Genomic DNA, 16,708 nt, shown 5'->3' with positions numbered 1-16,708 from the left:
AGTGTGATGGTCAGTTTGAATAATGGTCCTTATACTTGTGGTCATTGGGAAGAATTACCCCCTTACAGATAGCTAAAATGATCAATGGCGTCACTGGGAACTCATCTGAGAGGCAGTATTTGCTTGTTGCTCAAAGAACCCCTAGTAACCTCTGGAGGAACCCTAGGGTTTCGTGGAACCCTGGTTGAGAAACCCTGGTCAAAGCTGTCAGGTGACCCAACTAGCTGACCAATGAGTACTTACTATTGTGAGTATTATGATGGATACTTACTGCAGGTCTGTGTTGTGTGGTGTGTAGACTGCTACACCAGCAGCATGGGCCATTACGGCCACTCTCTGCAGAAGGGTCCCAGAGGGAACGCCAGGATCTCTTCATGAAAAGCGACTGACAAAGAGGCAACATTCTTATCATATACAGTACCCTTATTTGTATTTTCACAATACAGTAAGTCAGATCAAGACAAGGGTAGCAAGAAAATGTTCATCGTAAAATAGATGATCCAAGCAGAGGGCGTCTATGGCCACCAATGTGCCCATAGGCTCCAGTAATGGAAACCTGGCCCTGACCTCACCAATCCCCAAAAGATATAGGAAGCTGTCAAGTGTTTTAACTCTCCAACATCTACCAAACCCTGAGGCTACGTTCACATGTGGGCGTAGCGGATAGCGGGCAGAATCACTGAGATTCTGCCCGCGATCCGGAAATCATTGAAAATCACGGGACGCCTGTGCAATGCCCGTGGTTTGCAATGGCACCCCAAATGCCGTGCGATGTTGCCGTGATTTCTGCCTGCCGAATCGCAGTAACATGGCGCTCACAGAATCGCGAGATGCATGACGCCCAAAAAAGGCACAAGAGCTTCTTTTGTGCGTCATGCGCCTCGTAATTCTGTTTGCGCGATGTTACCGCGATTCGGCAGGCGGAAATCGCGGCAACATCGCACAGCGTTTGGGGTGCCATTGCAAATTACGGGCAACGCACAGGCGTCCCGCGATTTTCAATGATTTCCGGATCGCGGGCAGAATCGCGGTGATTCTGCCCGCGATCCGCTACACCCACATGTGAACGTAGCCTAAATAATACATTCTGAACTCCATTTAAATGACTATGTGTTAAAGCTAGAGCTGCGCCCTGGCAGCATCATCCGCAGGTTTATGTAATCTATGAGACAAACTAGTGAAGGTCAGTAAATAAAATAATCAGATTTAGTATGATTCATAGAAGTTAATCACAGAGGTCATATTTTTAATTACCACATTGCACCGCTCTCTATTTGATGGGTGACCTGGCCCAGCTGCAAGATTAAGAGATTTTTCTTAATCACTTTATCTCTTTTATTATTAATTCACATTAATATCATTTTAATATATAATATCTGACTTTATCTCTAATCAAGTGCTTCTATTCCAGGGGAATCACAGGAGTTTCGTTCAGCCAACCTGGCTGTTCCTGGACACACTGGCTTTATTTTTGGCATGGGGTTCCCCCCCCCCCAGTCAAGATTTATACCAGACTCGAAGGGTCTGGTATAATCTTGAGGGGTGGGACCCCACGCTGTATTTTTTATAAATTTTTGCTGTGGGGTTTCCCCCCTTAAGACTAATACCATACTCAAAAGGCCTGGTATTGTCGGCTAGGAATTTGCATGGGCAAAATATTTGGTTTGGTTCAGTTTGGAAATTCGCGTAAGTAAAAAAATTCATCTGCATCAGCAATTCAGACCAATGGCATTCGTTTCACTTTGGACCTCAAGTCGCATCAAAGTAGAGCAGGGACTACTTTCAAGTCGCACAGATATGAATGGTACTCATTGGAAATCATTGGGTACGACTTGTCATGCGACTTTGCAGTCCCATGTTGCAGGACAAGTCGCACAAGTGTGAAAGGGGAGTTACTCTTTAAAGAATTCTCTGGCATGCAGTAAACTGGATATATATAACTATATTACCAAAAGTATTGGGACGCCTGCCTTTACATGCCCATGAACTTTAATGGCATCCCAGTCTTAGTCCGTAGGGTTCAATATTGAGTTGGCCCACCCTTTGCAGCTATAACAGCTTCAACTCTTCTGGGAAGGCTGTCCACAAGGTTTAGGAGTGTGTCTATGGGAATGTTTGACCATTTTTCCAGAAGCACAATTGGGAGGTCAGGCACTGATGTTTAGGAGAAGGTCTGGCTCGCAGTCTCCCCTCTAATTCATCCCAAAGGTGTTCTATCGGGTTGAGGTCAGGACTCTGTGCAGGCCAGTAAAGTTCCTCCACCCCAAACTAGCTCATTCATGTCTTTATGGACCTTGCTTTGTGCACTGGTCCAAATCCTTTGGTGGAGGGGGGATTATGGTGTGGGGTTATTTTTCCAGGGTTGGGCTTGGCCCCTTAGTTCCAGTGAAGGGAACTCTTAAGGCGTCAGCATACCAAGGCATTTTGGACAATTTCATGCTCCTAACTTTCTGGGAACAGTTTGGGGTTGGCCCCTTCCTGTTCCAACATGACTGCGCACCAGTGCACAAAGCAAGGTCCATAAAGACATGGAGTTTGGGGTGGAGGAACTTGACTGACCTGCACAGAGTCCTGACCTCAACCTGATAGAACACCTTTGGGATGAATTAGAGCAGAGACTGTGAGCCTGGCATTCTCAATCACATCACTGCCTGACCTCACAAATGCACCCTCGAAGAATGGTCAAACATTCCCATAGACACACTCCTAAAACTTGTGGACAGCCTTCCCAGAAGAATTGAAGCTGTTATAGCTGCAAAGGATGGACCAACTCAATATTGAACCCTACGGACTAAGACTGGGATGCCATTAAATTTCATGTGTGTGTAAAGGCAGGCGTCCCAATACTTTTGGTAATATAGTGTATTTATTAGGAAAAAAAAAACGATTTTTGTTTCCCTTCTGCATTTAGAATTCTGTGTGATTCTCTGCATCATATGAGAAATGTCACACGTTGGATGTTTCTGCTTTTATCTTTCATGTTAACACCTGTCACCACAACTTCTTATTTCTTTATTCTGTGTTATCTGAAAAGTGCCCTATATATCTCCCCAGCTATCGGATCCTGAAAGGCTTTTAACTATTTTTAACTCCCCCTCTTCTGTTACTAGAAACCTTTCAGCAATGCCAGTGGCACCCCATGCAAATAAGAACGAGGACACCGGTTCAGAAGGCAGCTCTGTCTCTAGTAAAGGAAAGCGAACAGTTTGAAATAGAATCATAGAGTTCGGTCCTTTGTGTGTTCTTAGCAACAAGTGGTTTCAAAAGCATGCAAATTTTCATGTTCTCTTACAAAGGATTTCTCTATACCAAATGGCCAAACGTATGTGGACATCCCTCTACATTAAGAAGTCTGGATGTTTCTAGAGAAGGATCTTGTGGCAGGAGGGGGGGGGCATTTGGGGGGAGATCGCTGTACTTATATTGCATTGTTTTTTTTTTCTTCAGCCCGATTGGTTGAATGAACAGTAGCCTTCATACACGTCTTTTCTCCGGGCTGCAACACTCTTTCCCGAGTCTCCAATCGCCACAACTTCCCCACTCCTTCAGCTGGGGCCTTCTGCTCCTGAACCACGCGTTAAAAGGCTTTCTCTAACTGCGGAGGCACTTCTTCAACAACTGAACCCTTGGTGACCAACGGAATAAGTAGTCTTCGCACCAAGTCAGTGTTGGCTACTATCAGCAGGGAATTCTGTCTCACCCCAGTAGGCCGGGGACAAACCACCGCCAATGTATCAAAAGTCTCTGTCTTTCCCGCCAATGAAGGGTCAAAGGCTATCGTAATAGGTATGTATCCATCATATGGGAACTTTTGAGTGCCGATGCCCCAAATCTCCAACTTGCATATGGGGATGTGTTTCAAGTATTTGTCATAGTCTTGATATAATAATGTTACTTGAGCTCCGGTATCGAGTAAAGGTTTAGTGTAGATCCCCTCCACTTGGAGCAAAACTATAGGAGAGGGTCCTATCAACCTCTTTGGCACGTCTCTAGCTTGTGCGACCGTAGACCGAGTCATCACTAATTTCCTTTGTGGCAATGGAGTTTGTTCCACCACTTGTCTCGGCACACTTCTCACTTGTGACTCCACAGCCCGAGCCCTAACTAATTTCATCTGTGGTGATAGGGTCCTCTGTTTATTTTGTTTAGGGGAGGGTGCATTGACCTCTTGTGTCTTTCCCCTCAACCTGGGCAACTCATTTTTAGATACAGGTGGAGAGGTAGAAGGACGAGCAGAGGGCCTCGTTCTTTGCCTTTTCTTGGACAATTTTCATAGCGTTGGAGCTCTGTTTGGTCTTGGGACGCTCAATTGGCTCCTTCACTGAGGTTCCCGGAAGTTTCTCTCCTTCTTTGAGAAGAGTAGCTTCCGCGAGGCTATCAACATATTCTCCAGTAACTCGGGACTAACTTCCTTCTTGGGGCACTTAGCCCTGAAATGTCCAGCTTCTCCACATTCAAAACATCTTCTTTCTCTGGTGGGGAATAGTACTGGTCTTCCAGGGTTAAATTTTCCCTCCTGTGTTCTCACTTGAGTCTCCATGACTTGCATCAGTGCCTGATATATCTGAGCTTGAACCTGAGTAACTAGGGTCATCAACTCTGCTGATTTCGGAGCGTCAGCTGACTTTTTACCGTCTGGGCTCTCGTGTCCCTGTTTCTGTTCGGCCAAACTCTTCTTGCAACATAATAAGATAGTCGTAGGCCGTGCAAGTCTTTTAGCCAAATTAAGATTTCTAATGGTCTCGGCAGCAGCTCCCCTAACGCTCTCAGTGATCAGCTGATTCTTCTGGACTTCAGGAACATCCCATTCCTCGAGGGCCTGTTCCATCCGGCTCCATATAGCAGCCCGTCCTTCCAGGATTAGCATAACGGGGTGACGTCAGCACATCACTCCACCCGACGTGTTTTGTTGCACACTGACGTCATCCTAGGGTATGTTTCTGGTGACGGATGGTGTATCTATTTTTAAAAGGACCTTGTTTTCTTTTTTTTCTTTTTATTTCCAATTTTTATTTTTACTTTATTTATTCATTTCCTATTTTGGTTTTAGCGCAACTCTTTAACAGAATATTCTTGGTGCTGTGTGTGTCCCACAGGAGAGTTGCTGCTTTAGTAGGTTAAGCTTTATAAGAATAGCACAGTTTTTACTCTTTGATACGTACAGTGTTAAGCCTATAGTATTAGATGATACCGACATGAAATCATAGAAAGTTAATATCACTGACAAATTCTCATTTTCCACAGTACAATGCACCAAAAAGATTAAGAGTGAATAATATATGACTTCAAGAAATGTATTCAGCAAGGTTATTTAGTTGTGTTTATCACGAGTCTCTAGTTTGCCCCTGGGTGTAATTTCAGTTGAAAGTCATGATGGCATTTTGTAGACATGTGTAGACAAAAAATTTTGTTTCATTTCATTTCTTTTTCGATTCGTTATTTGCATAAATTTGTTTAGTTAAATTTGTTTAATCCATTTAATCCGTTTTCAGGAATTAGTTTTGTTTTTTGTATTCAAATCGATTAAAATTTTCCAAATTTGAACTTGAATAGTTTTCGAAATAATTTCAAATAGTTTTCAAATTTGAAGTTAACAAATTGGAAAAGTTTTCAAATTGGAAAAGTTTTCAAATTCGAAATGTTTTCAAATTGGAAAAGTTTTCAAATTCAAAAAGTTCTCTATTTGTTTTCCAATTTCCAAAGACAATAAAATAGAAAAGAAGATAAAGAAATAGATGGACACATAGGATAAAATAGATGAACACAAAGGGTAACATGCTGGGGAGTTTACTGGCAGTGGAAAAAAACGTCTGACGCCAAAAACAGCCGCTGTAAAACGTCCCGTGTGCACGAGGCCTAAAAACGCCAAAAAAAAAAAAAAAAAAACGCCAAAAAAGGCTGAAAAACGCAGCTATTCAGCATTTCTCAATGTTTTTGAGTCATAAGATTTTGTGAGAATATAATTTTGCTAAAAAAAAAAAAAAGCGAAAAAACGCTACGGCTGAAAAAAGCTAAAAAAAAAAACGCTACTACAAAAAAGGTGAAAAACGCCTTCTACAGCAACAGCTTTCTACTGACGTTTCGATAACATCCAGTGTGCATGAGGCCTAAGTGCTAAAGCTGCTTATATAACACAATTTGTTTTTTACATATGTGTAATAAAATGTATTTTTTATCCACATTGTTGTCACCGTCCCTCTCTGGTGCCCAGAAGGCCTCATCCACACTAGACATTATTAAAACGCCAGTAGAAAGCTGTAGCTGTAGAAGGTGTTTTTCAGCGCTTTTTAGCTTTTTTTTGGCAGTAGCATTTTTTAACTTTTTTTTTTTTAACAAATCTATACTCCCAAAAAAGCTTAAGGCTCAAAAACATTGATAAACGCTGAATAGCCGCGTTTTCTGGCGTTTTTGGCATTTTTCAGCTCTTATCAGACTTAGAGCATTTTTACAGCTTAAAAACGCCTCCCAAAATCCACTAGAACTGGGTATTTTTTACAGCCAGAAAAACACCCCTGCCAAAAACTGATAACAGCCTGTGTGTGTGCAAGGAAACATAGGATAACATGCTGGGGAGTTTACTGGCTGCAGAAAAAAATGTCTGACTCCAAAAACAGCCGTAAAAACGTCCCGTGTGCATGAGGCCTAAAAACGCTGAAAATCGCAGCTATTCGGCGTTTATCAACATTTTTGAGCCATAAGATTTTGTGAGAATATAGTTTTGTTTAAAAAAAAAGCGAAAAAAGCTACAGCTGAAAAAAGCTAAAAAAGCGCTGAAAAACGCAACTACAAAAAAGCTGAGAAACTACTACTACTACAGCTACAGCTTCCTCAGGGCTGGCCAAAGACATTGTGCTTCCTGGGTCCAAGAATAAAAATGCTGACTCCCCCAGCCTCTCAAAAAAAAAAAAAGAAAATCACGCCCACCAAAAGGCCCCCACATCCATTTTTTTTATATAAATATAAAATTTAGAAAAAATTATATATACGGTTATCTTCTTCCATAACTCACCACTGGACTGGTCCACCAAACACCCACTGTCTGTCCTCAGTCCTCCGGTCACTCCTGTGTCTGCCGTGCCCACCGCCCTAGAGGATCCAGCCTGCCCTGGGTGAGATGGAGTGCGCTGATGTCTGAGGTCATTGGGCACACCACGATCATGCAAGGGACGTTCCCCGGAGGAGACGCGTCGCCTCCTCATACTCATCAGTTTGTACTACGAGCGGCAGTATGAGATGGGGAAATGCGTCCTGTAAAGCGCCGCAAACTGTTAACACACAAAACTGCTGGAAAAAATCTTGGGCATCAATTTGCTGCCCCTCTCAAAGTGCCGCATAGGTCCAATGGACCCAGTGGGACCTATGGTAGGACCGGCCCTGAGCTTTCTACTGACGTTTTGATAACATCCAGTGTGCATGAGGCCTAAGTGCCGGTTCACACTGAATCGGCACGACTTCGGGGGTGACCTGCACGGACTTCATAAAATGAATGTCTATGCAAGTCGCTCCAGGTCACACCGAAGTAGTACAGGACCCTTTTTCTAAGTGTCGCTCCTATTAGAACCGTTCCTGTACCACACAATGGACCGCGACAGTGCACGACTTGTCAGGCTGACTAAGTCGCCTGACAAGTCGTACTAGTGTGAACCGGCACTTAGTGCTAAAGCTGCTTATATGACACAATTTGTTTCTTTACACGTGTAATCAAATGTATTTTTTATCCACATTGTTGTCACCATCCTTCTCTGGTACCAGTAAGGTTTGCTAGGTTCTTATTCGTTTTTTTTTTTTGGCTGTTATCATTTCTGGATGAGGTACCCTACTTAGCCTGCTTAGTTTTGTATAGGTGGATGCTGTAAGAGGATAGAGGAGCAGAACCATGTAGGGGGCACTATAGGGGGGAGAAGAGTCACAATACAGGGGTACACTTGAGGGGGAGCTTCATTACAAGTGGATGCTGAAGGGGCAAAGAGAAACAATGCAGGGAGGATAGAGAGGAGAGGCCCAATACAGGTGCAATAAAGGGTTGATGCCCAGAGGGTAAGGAAAGACAAAGTGCAGGGAGGATGCTGTATGGGGGAGCGAAGCAGTGGTATATTGGGGATCTGGATGGGGGAAGTTGATGGAAGTGAGGGGATGCTAGAGAAGAAAAGGCACTACACACTGGAGATACTGGATGAGGAGGAGGCATAGTATGGAGGGGGGGGGGGGGGCTCTAGTTGGGGACAAGAAAAGTGTAAGTCCGTATAGGTGGACAGGAGTGCAGATAGATACTAATGGGGCGCACGTGAGTTATAAATAAGTATAGTGCATGGACCAGCCCATCCCTGAGGCTTACAGTGGGAGAGTGTAATCAGCGGAGCTCTGCTGTCATCTTTGACAGCTGGTTTGCTGGGCTCTGGAGAAGTGCCCCTGGTACAGAGCTGGACTGCCTGTCCACTGACGGTGGATCCCATTGATTCAACTGGAAGAGCCACTCCAGTGTAATCAGCAGGGCTGAGCTGTCAGCATGACAGCCCAGTCCCACTCATTGCAGGCAGGGCCGGTGCTACCACTAGGCAAACTAGGCGGCCGCCTAGGGTGCACTGCCACCCCTAGGGCGCAGCCATGACCAGTGCCCCATTCCTCTCCTGTCACCTCCTCATCCCCAGGGCAGGTCACCTCTAGAGAGGGGGCACTTTGTAGATGAAAGGGTGTGCAGGGTTAAAGGGGGGCAGTGTGTGCAAGAAGGGGGTGTAGCATTAAAGAAGGGCAGTGTGTGAAGGAAGGGGGAAGGGGCAGTGTGTACAAGAAGGGGTGGGTAGGGTTAAGGGTGGGGCACTTTGTATATGAAGGGATGTGTAGGGTTAAAGGGGGGAGCAGTGTGTAAATGAAGGGGGTGTAGGATTAAAGCGGGGCAGTGTGTATATGAAGGGGAGAGTGGGGTTAAAAGGGGGAAAGGGGAGGCATTATGTACAGGAAGGGGGGCAATGTGTACAGTTTTTTTTTTTTTTTGGGGGGGGGGTGCAAGGAGCTGGTCTTGCCTAGGGTGCAAAATAGTCTAGCACCGGCTCTGATTGCAGGAGATGGTTAGGGCAACACAGGGGCAGGCAACACTTCTACCCCATCTGTGCGCTGCCCATCGAGCCTCTCCTGATTCTACCTCAGCCCTGCCCAGAGTACAAAATGGATGCTGATTGGATGCGAGGGGTATCATAGAAAAAACACTTACTGACCTTTAATGACAACTGCTATTCTTCACTGCTAAACTAAAAATATTGCTTATTCCAGGTACCCAGAGGGCCAAGCCTGGAACCGGCACATAACTGGCATCTCTGAGATGCTCCTCACTCCATCTCTATGGATATAGCAAAGGAAATCTACCACGTCAGTTACAGCCGTCAGGACGAGGTCTCATCCAGCTGTGACTTGGATGGAAAGAAGAACATCTTGGTCTCCATGAGTCGTCTTCCTCAAGACTGCCTGAGCCTTTTAGAGATTGCCCTGGTGCTAAATACCATGGGGTGCATCCACAGTTTAAGCTGCAAGCCCAAGGTCTTTCGAGAGTCCATTTGTGTCCTGGACATCAAAGCCACCATTGACTCCACGCCCACCAGGATTGATGAGTCCTCCAGCGTCGTGCTGAGATACAGGACGCCCCACTTTCGAGCCACCGCTGAAGTCTTAGTGCCTCCAATTACCGGGAAGGAGACCTGGAGGGTGGGATGGATTCAGGCCTGCAACCATATGGAGTTCTACAACTACTATGGAGACTTGGGCATGTAAGTGTAAACCAAAGCAGATTTGGGGGGCAGATAAAGCGTAAACCCACATTTTATTTTTCTATCCTTACTTCATTACTTAGTGAGCCACTGACCTGGAAAAAACATTCACATTCTGGGATATGCTATGTAAAGCATTTTTCTGGTCAGCGACACAGCTAGTAGTAAAGTAAAGGTCCAAGATAATGGCCCCGAAAAATGCAAATTAAAAATAAAACCCATCTGTATCAGCTTTTATATTTATATCCTACCAAATTCATTTTAAATTCATATATGTATTACATAGTATATATATATATATATAGTATAACAGCCTAAGCTGTCCTTTTATCACGTACAAAAAACACTAAGCAACTCATATGAATGCAGCCATCATTGCCTTTGTGCCATTTGTGAACAGCAGGAAATCATTTGATTGGTTACTACTGGCAACTTGACGGTTTCCCTATTTTCATAAACACCCACAGTTAAGCTTTAACCTCTTCAAAATCTGGCTTATTTCTGAGATTTGTTGCTGACAAGATAAAATCAGTATTTTTTGCTAGAAAGTTGCTTACAACCCCCAAACTTTATATACACAGTATCTCACATAAGTGAGTACACCCCTCACATTTTTGTAAATATTTTATTCTATCTTCTCATGTGACAACACTGAAAGCCGGTTCACATACAGGCGACCCGACTTGCCGGGGCAACCTGTGAAGTCGCGGTGCACAGCGCGCACCGCAACCTCGGAGCGACATGCACGGACTTCATATCATTGAAGTCAATGCAGGTCGCTCCAGGTCGCCCCAAAGTAGTACAGGACCCTTTTTTCTAAGTCGGAGCGACTTGTGTCGCTCCTATTAGAACGGGTCCTGTGCTAACCTATGGCAGGCGACCCACGGCGACTTGTCAGGCGACCAAGTCACCTGACAAGTCGCCCCAGTGTGAACCGGCTCTGAAGAAATTACACTTTGCTACAATGTAAAGTAGTGAGTGTACAGCTTGTATAACAGTGTAAATTTGCTGTCCCCTCAAAATAACTCAACACACAGCCATTAATGTCTAAATCGCTGGCAACAAAAGTGAGTACACCCCTAAGTGACAATGTCCAAATTGGGCCCTAAGTGTCAATATTTTGTGTGGCCACCATTATTTTCCAGCACTGCCTTAACCCTCTTGGGCATGGAGATCACCAGAGCTTCACAGGTTGCCACTGGAGTCCTCTTCCACTCCTCCATGACGACATCACGGAGCTGGTGGATGTTAGAGACCTTGCGCCCCTCCACCTGCTGTTTGAGGATGCCCCACAGATGCTCAATAGGGTTTAGGTCTGGAGACATGCTTGGCCAGTCCATCACCTTTACCCTCAGCTTCTTTAGCAAGGCAGTGGTCATCTTGGAGGTGTGTTTGGGGTCGTTATGTTGGAATACTGCCCTGTGGCCCAGTCTCCAAAGGGAGGGGATAATGCTCTGCTTCAGTATGTCACAGTACATGTTGGCATTCATGGTTCCCTCAATGAACTGTAGCTTCCCAGTGCCAGCAGCACTCATGCAGCCCCAGACAATGACACTTCCACCACCATGCTTGACTGTAGGTAACACACACTTGTCTTTGTACTCCTCACCTGGGTGCCGCCACACACGCTTGACACCGTCTGAACTAAATAAGTTTATCTTGGTCTCATCAGACCACAGGACATGGTTCCAGTAATCCATGTCCTTAGTCTGCTTGTCTTCAGCAAACTGTTTGCTGGCTTTCTTGTGCATCATCTTTAGAAAAGGCTTCCTTCTGGGACGACAGCCATGCAGACCAATTTAATGCAGTGTGCGGCGTATGGTCTGAGCACTGACAGACTGACCCCCCACCCCTTCATCCTCTGCAGCAATGCTGGCTCTCATCGGTCTAGTTCCCAAAGACAACCTCTGGATATGACGCTGAGCACGTGCACTCAACTTCTTTGGTCGACCATGGCAAGCCCTTTTCTGAGTGGAACCTGTCTTGTTAAACCGCTGTATGGTCTTGACCACTGTGCTGAAGCTCAGTTCCAGGGTCTTGGCAATCTTCTTATAGCCTAGGCCATCTTTACGTAGAGCAACAATACTTTTTTTCAGATCCTCAGAGAGTTCTTTGCCATGAGGTGCCATGTTGAACTTCCAGTGACCAGTATGAGAGAGCGATAATACCAAATTTACCACACCTGCTCCATATTCACACCTGAGACTTTGTAACATTAACAAGTCACATGACACCAGGGAGGGAAAATGGCTAATTGGGCCCAATTCGGACATTTTGACTTGGGGGTGTACTCACTTTTGTTGCCAGCGGTTTAGACATTAATGGCTGTGTGTTGAGTTATTTTGAGGGGACAGCAAATTTACACTGTTATACAAGCTGTACACTCACTACTTTACATTGTAGCAAAGTGTCATTTCTTCAGTGTTGTCACATGAAAAGATAGAATAAAATATTTACAAAAATGTGAGGGGTGTACTCACTTCTGTGAGATACTGTATTTTTTTAGCAGTGACCCTAGAGAATAAAATAGTGGTCATCGCAATTTTTTAGGTCACACTGTATTTGCGCAGCGGTTTTTCAACCACAATTTTTTGGGAAAAAAATACACTTCAATGAATAAAAAAAAAAACAACAGTCAATTTAACCCAATTTTTTTGTATAATGTGAAGGATGATGTTACAATGAGTAAACAGATACCGAACATGTCATGCTTTAAAATTGGAATGGCGACAAACTATGGTACTTAAAAATCTCCCTAAAATTTTTTAACGGTTACCAGTTTGGAGTTATAGAGGAGGTCTTATGCTCAAATTATTGCTCTCACTCTAACGATCGCGGCGATACCTCACATGTGTGATTTGATCACTGTTTACATTTCGGGCACGACTTACGTATGCATTTGCTTTGGCGCACAAGCACGGAGGGATGTGGGCACTTTAAAAACATATATATTTTATTAAGCTGACCCTTTAAAAAAAAAAAAAATCCGATCACTTTTATTGCTGTCACAAGCAATGTAAACATCCCTTGTGACAGCAATAGGCAGTGACAGGTACTCTTTATGGAGGGATCGGGGGTCACTCTAAAAGACCCCAAACCCCTCCAATGCACTTTAAAGTGTTCAAAATGCCAAAATCTGCATTTTTGAATCCTGTAATTTTTATTTTTTTTTTTAAATCGGCGCCATTGGCACCTTAGTAAACCGGAAGTGACACCTCTTCCGGGTTACTAAATCGGAGACCGGATCGAAGCCGAATCCGGCTTTGTTCGGGACTCCAACCAGCGGGTGGAGGTGCTGGCTGGTCGCTTGGGTCTCCCAATGGGACTGGAGACCTGGGTGGAGCGGCGGGAGGGGAAGAGAAGTATTTAAAAACGCCAAGATCTGCGTTTTTGAATACTGTGGATTTCTTAAAACTGGAGGTAAACCGGAAGTGACGCTGCTTATGGGCTGCTACATCTCAGACCGGATCTAAGTCGATCCCGGCCAGCCGGCAGATTTGCCGGCTGGTTGCTCTAGCCTTCTCGTGGGATGGGGCAAGCCGGGTAAGGCGGCGGGGGGGGGGATGGGATGTCCCCTCCTACTGCTTGTAATAACAGCTGGGTGGCTGCTTAGCCGCATCTGTTGATATTAAAAGAAAGTGGACTGTCTGCTCTAAAGAAACGGTACTGGGGTGATGCCTGCAGCTGCACTCATTTCCCCCCCGGTACAACCATTTCAGCAAAATTATGTACAGGTATGTGATTTTGCGGCAAGTGGTTAATTCTTCTAGGCGGTTACATTAGTAATTAAAATGGTTGCAGGGAGAACTTGCTTTGTTAATAACAAAGGTGATAACTGCGCTCAGCATAAAAAGTGCTATAAGTGCATTAATAAAGGTGCTATAGGTGCATCAATGCATTAGAGATTGTTCACAATCAAATACAATAGGGTATAAGTAAATAAATATAGGCATTCATTCGGCTAAAAAGTCCTTAAAGTGCTCTGTGCGACTGTGCAAATCTAAATCTTCAGCAATCTTGGATTAGATGGGAACCTCCACCACAAACACCTCCACCCAGTGGTCAGATGATATACTCCTTACCAGAATGCGATGACCCCTTAATTACAGGGGGTCAAACCCGGCATATCACTCCACATTGGCTCAAGGTTATCCTCATCACTGTTATCGATTCAAAGGATTTTGCCCGAATGCTTTAACAAGGTTCCGGATCTCCGAACATTAAGGTGCAAGAAAGATAAAGAAACTCCAATAGTGTAATACCGTTTGATACTGGATTTAATAAAAGATATATTGCACTTACATCATAGCGGTGTTAAAGCGCCTGTAGTACAAAGTAAACAGCTGGTCTGGTGGATAGGACGCCGCTCTCGCTCCACGCCTCACCGGAACTCTACGGTCTCACGCTCCCGACGCACGTTTCGTCAGCCGCGCTGACGTCATCAGGGGGATCATCACTTGCTTTGTGCACTGGTCTAAATCATTTGGTGGAGGGGGGATTATGGTGTGGGGTTGTCATTCCGGGATTGGGCTTGGCCCCTTAGTTCCAGTGAAGGGAACTCTTAAGGCGTCGGCATACCAAGACATTTTGGACAATTTCATGCTCCCAACTTTGTGGGAACAGTTTGGGGATGGCCTCTTCCTGGCTCACAGTCTCCCCCCTCTAATTCATTCCAAAGGTGTTCTCTCGGGTTGAGGTCAGGACTCTGTGCAGGCAGTCAAGTTCCTCCACCCCAAACTCACTCATCCATGTCTTTATGGACCTTGCTTTGTGCACTGGTCCAAATCATTTGGTGGAGGGGGGGGATTATGGTGTGGGGTTGTTTTTCAGGGGTTGGGCTTGGCCCCTTAGTTCCAGTGAAGGGAACTCTTAAGGCGTCAGCACATCAAGATATTTTGGACAATTTCATGCTCCCAACTTTATGGGAACAGTTTGGGGATGGCACCTTCCTGTTCCAACATGACTGCGCACCAGTGCACAAAGCAAGGTCCATAAAGGGCAAGTTTGGGGTGGAGGAACTTGACTGTCCTGACCTAAACCCAATAGAACACCTTTGGGATGAATTAGAGTGGAGACTGCGAGCCAGGCCTTCTCCTCCAACATCAGTGCCTGACCTCACAAATGCGCTTCTGGAAGAATGGTCAAACATTCCCATAGACACACTCCTAAACCTGGTGGACAGCCTTCCCAGAGGAGTTGAAGCTGTTATAGTTGCAAAGGGTGGGCCAACTCAATATTGAACCCTACGGACTAAGACTGGGATGCCTTTAAAGTTCATGTGCGTGTACAGGTAGGCGTCCCAATCATTTTGGTAATATAGTGTACGTGAACCGAGCCGAAGCCCTCCGTTATATTGTACGCGGCTTTGGAATCGTGCGATTTCATCTGAACCCAAAGCCACAATTTAGTCTGACTTTGGGGGCGTCTTGAAAGTCATCTATGCCGGTTCATGCACAGAAGTCTATTGAAGTCGCCAAAAGTAGTACAGGAACTACTTTTGGAAATTGGTGTGACTCCACAAGGTTGGCATCGCACTGATTGGGATGATGCCATTGACGGCAATAGGCTGCGATTTGTCATGCGATTCTACAAATCGCGCCAATGTGAATGGGGGCTTAAAGTTTGATTCTAATTGGTGGCTACATGGTTCTTAGTATGAATCTTGTAATACTTAACCAGTTCTGGACCGGAAGGATTTTCCCCCTTAATGACCAGGCCATTTTCTGCAATTCGGCACTGCGTTACTTGCGCAGTCATGCAACACTGTACCCAAAAGTATCAATGTCCTTTTTCCCCCACATACAGAGCTTTCTTTTCGTGGTATTTGATCACCTGTGTGATTTTGATTTTTTGCGCAATAAACAACAAAAGAGCGACAATTCTGAAAAAAAAAAAACAATATTTTTCACATTCTGCTATATGACATTGTCAAAAAAAAAAATTAAAAATCAAAAATTTTCATCCTTTTAGGCCAATTTGTTTTCTGCTACATATTTTTGGAAGAAAAGAATCCCAATAAGCGTATTTTGATTGGTTTGCGCAAAAGTTATTGCGTCTACTAACCACATGTCATTTTTATTTATTTTAATTTTTTACTAGTAATGGCGGCGATCTGCGATTTTTAGTGAGACTGCGACATTGCGGCGGACAGATCGGACCCCTAACTGACATTTTTGACACTTTTGGGGGGACCAGTGACATTACTACAGTAATCAGTGCTAAAAATATGCACTGTTACTGTAATAATGACACTGGCAGGGAAGGGGTTAACACCAGGGGTCGATCAAAGGGTTAAATGTGAGCCTAGGGGGTGTTTTCTAACTGTGGGGGGGATGGGCTTGTGACATCAACACAGAGACCTGTGATCCTAAATAGGAGGAACACAGGCGCTCTGTGTTGATAGCAGAGAGAACAACGGCCTGCTGTGTTTACAACAGCAGACTGCCGTTCTCTCTCCACGGGGAGCGATTGCATGAATCAGCTTCCTTGCTGGCAAATGGGGGGCGCACGCCGCCAGGATCGCTCCTGTACATGTACGGCGATTCACACAGCCGAGCCAGCCTGCCACAGTATATCTGCGGTGGGCGGTCGGCAGGTGGTTAATATCTGCAAACAAAATGAAGGTTTCCTATTTAGAATAATAAGTTGTCAGGTTGGTAAAACAGCGATAGAAGAACCGATTCAATCATACAGTTTGTAGTGTACATGAAATTGCAAAACAATGGGATAAATATATTATATAGATATTCCTGAACTTTGTTTTATCTCACGGTTACTGTGCAATTGTGTGAATGCATCTATGCAGTGCATGTTATCTCAGCTTGCAGATTTTGGATTCATTGAATGAGTTTACCAAAAATGTAAATATTGCAGAATATACAGCCTCGTGCTACATAACTAAGCTCCATTTCATGCTGAATAAATTAAATTATTGTATTGGGAGAAAAAAA

The 16,708-nt window shown here is 44.6% G+C and overlaps 1 protein-coding gene across 1 annotated transcript in view; it reads left to right on the top strand.

Moving 5' to 3' along the window:
• FAM78A (family with sequence similarity 78 member A) overlaps positions 1–16,708 on the top strand; it is a 49,008-nt gene that overhangs the window by 13,171 nt on the left and 19,129 nt on the right. The window contains exon 2 of the mRNA XM_082263100.1: positions 9,268–9,758. Coding sequence (XP_082119226.1) covers positions 9,337–9,758 — 422 coding nt within the window. The 5' untranslated portion in view covers positions 9,268–9,336. The remainder of the gene's footprint in view (positions 1–9,267; positions 9,759–16,708) is intronic.

This window comes from Pelophylax lessonae, assembly GCF_965119305.1.
Source record: "Pelophylax lessonae genome assembly, chromosome: 7".
Classification (NCBI taxonomy): Eukaryota; Metazoa; Chordata; class Amphibia; order Anura; family Ranidae; genus Pelophylax; species Pelophylax lessonae.
The sequence above is the reverse complement of the archived record's forward strand: the minus strand, read 5'-3'. Positions and strand labels throughout refer to the sequence as shown.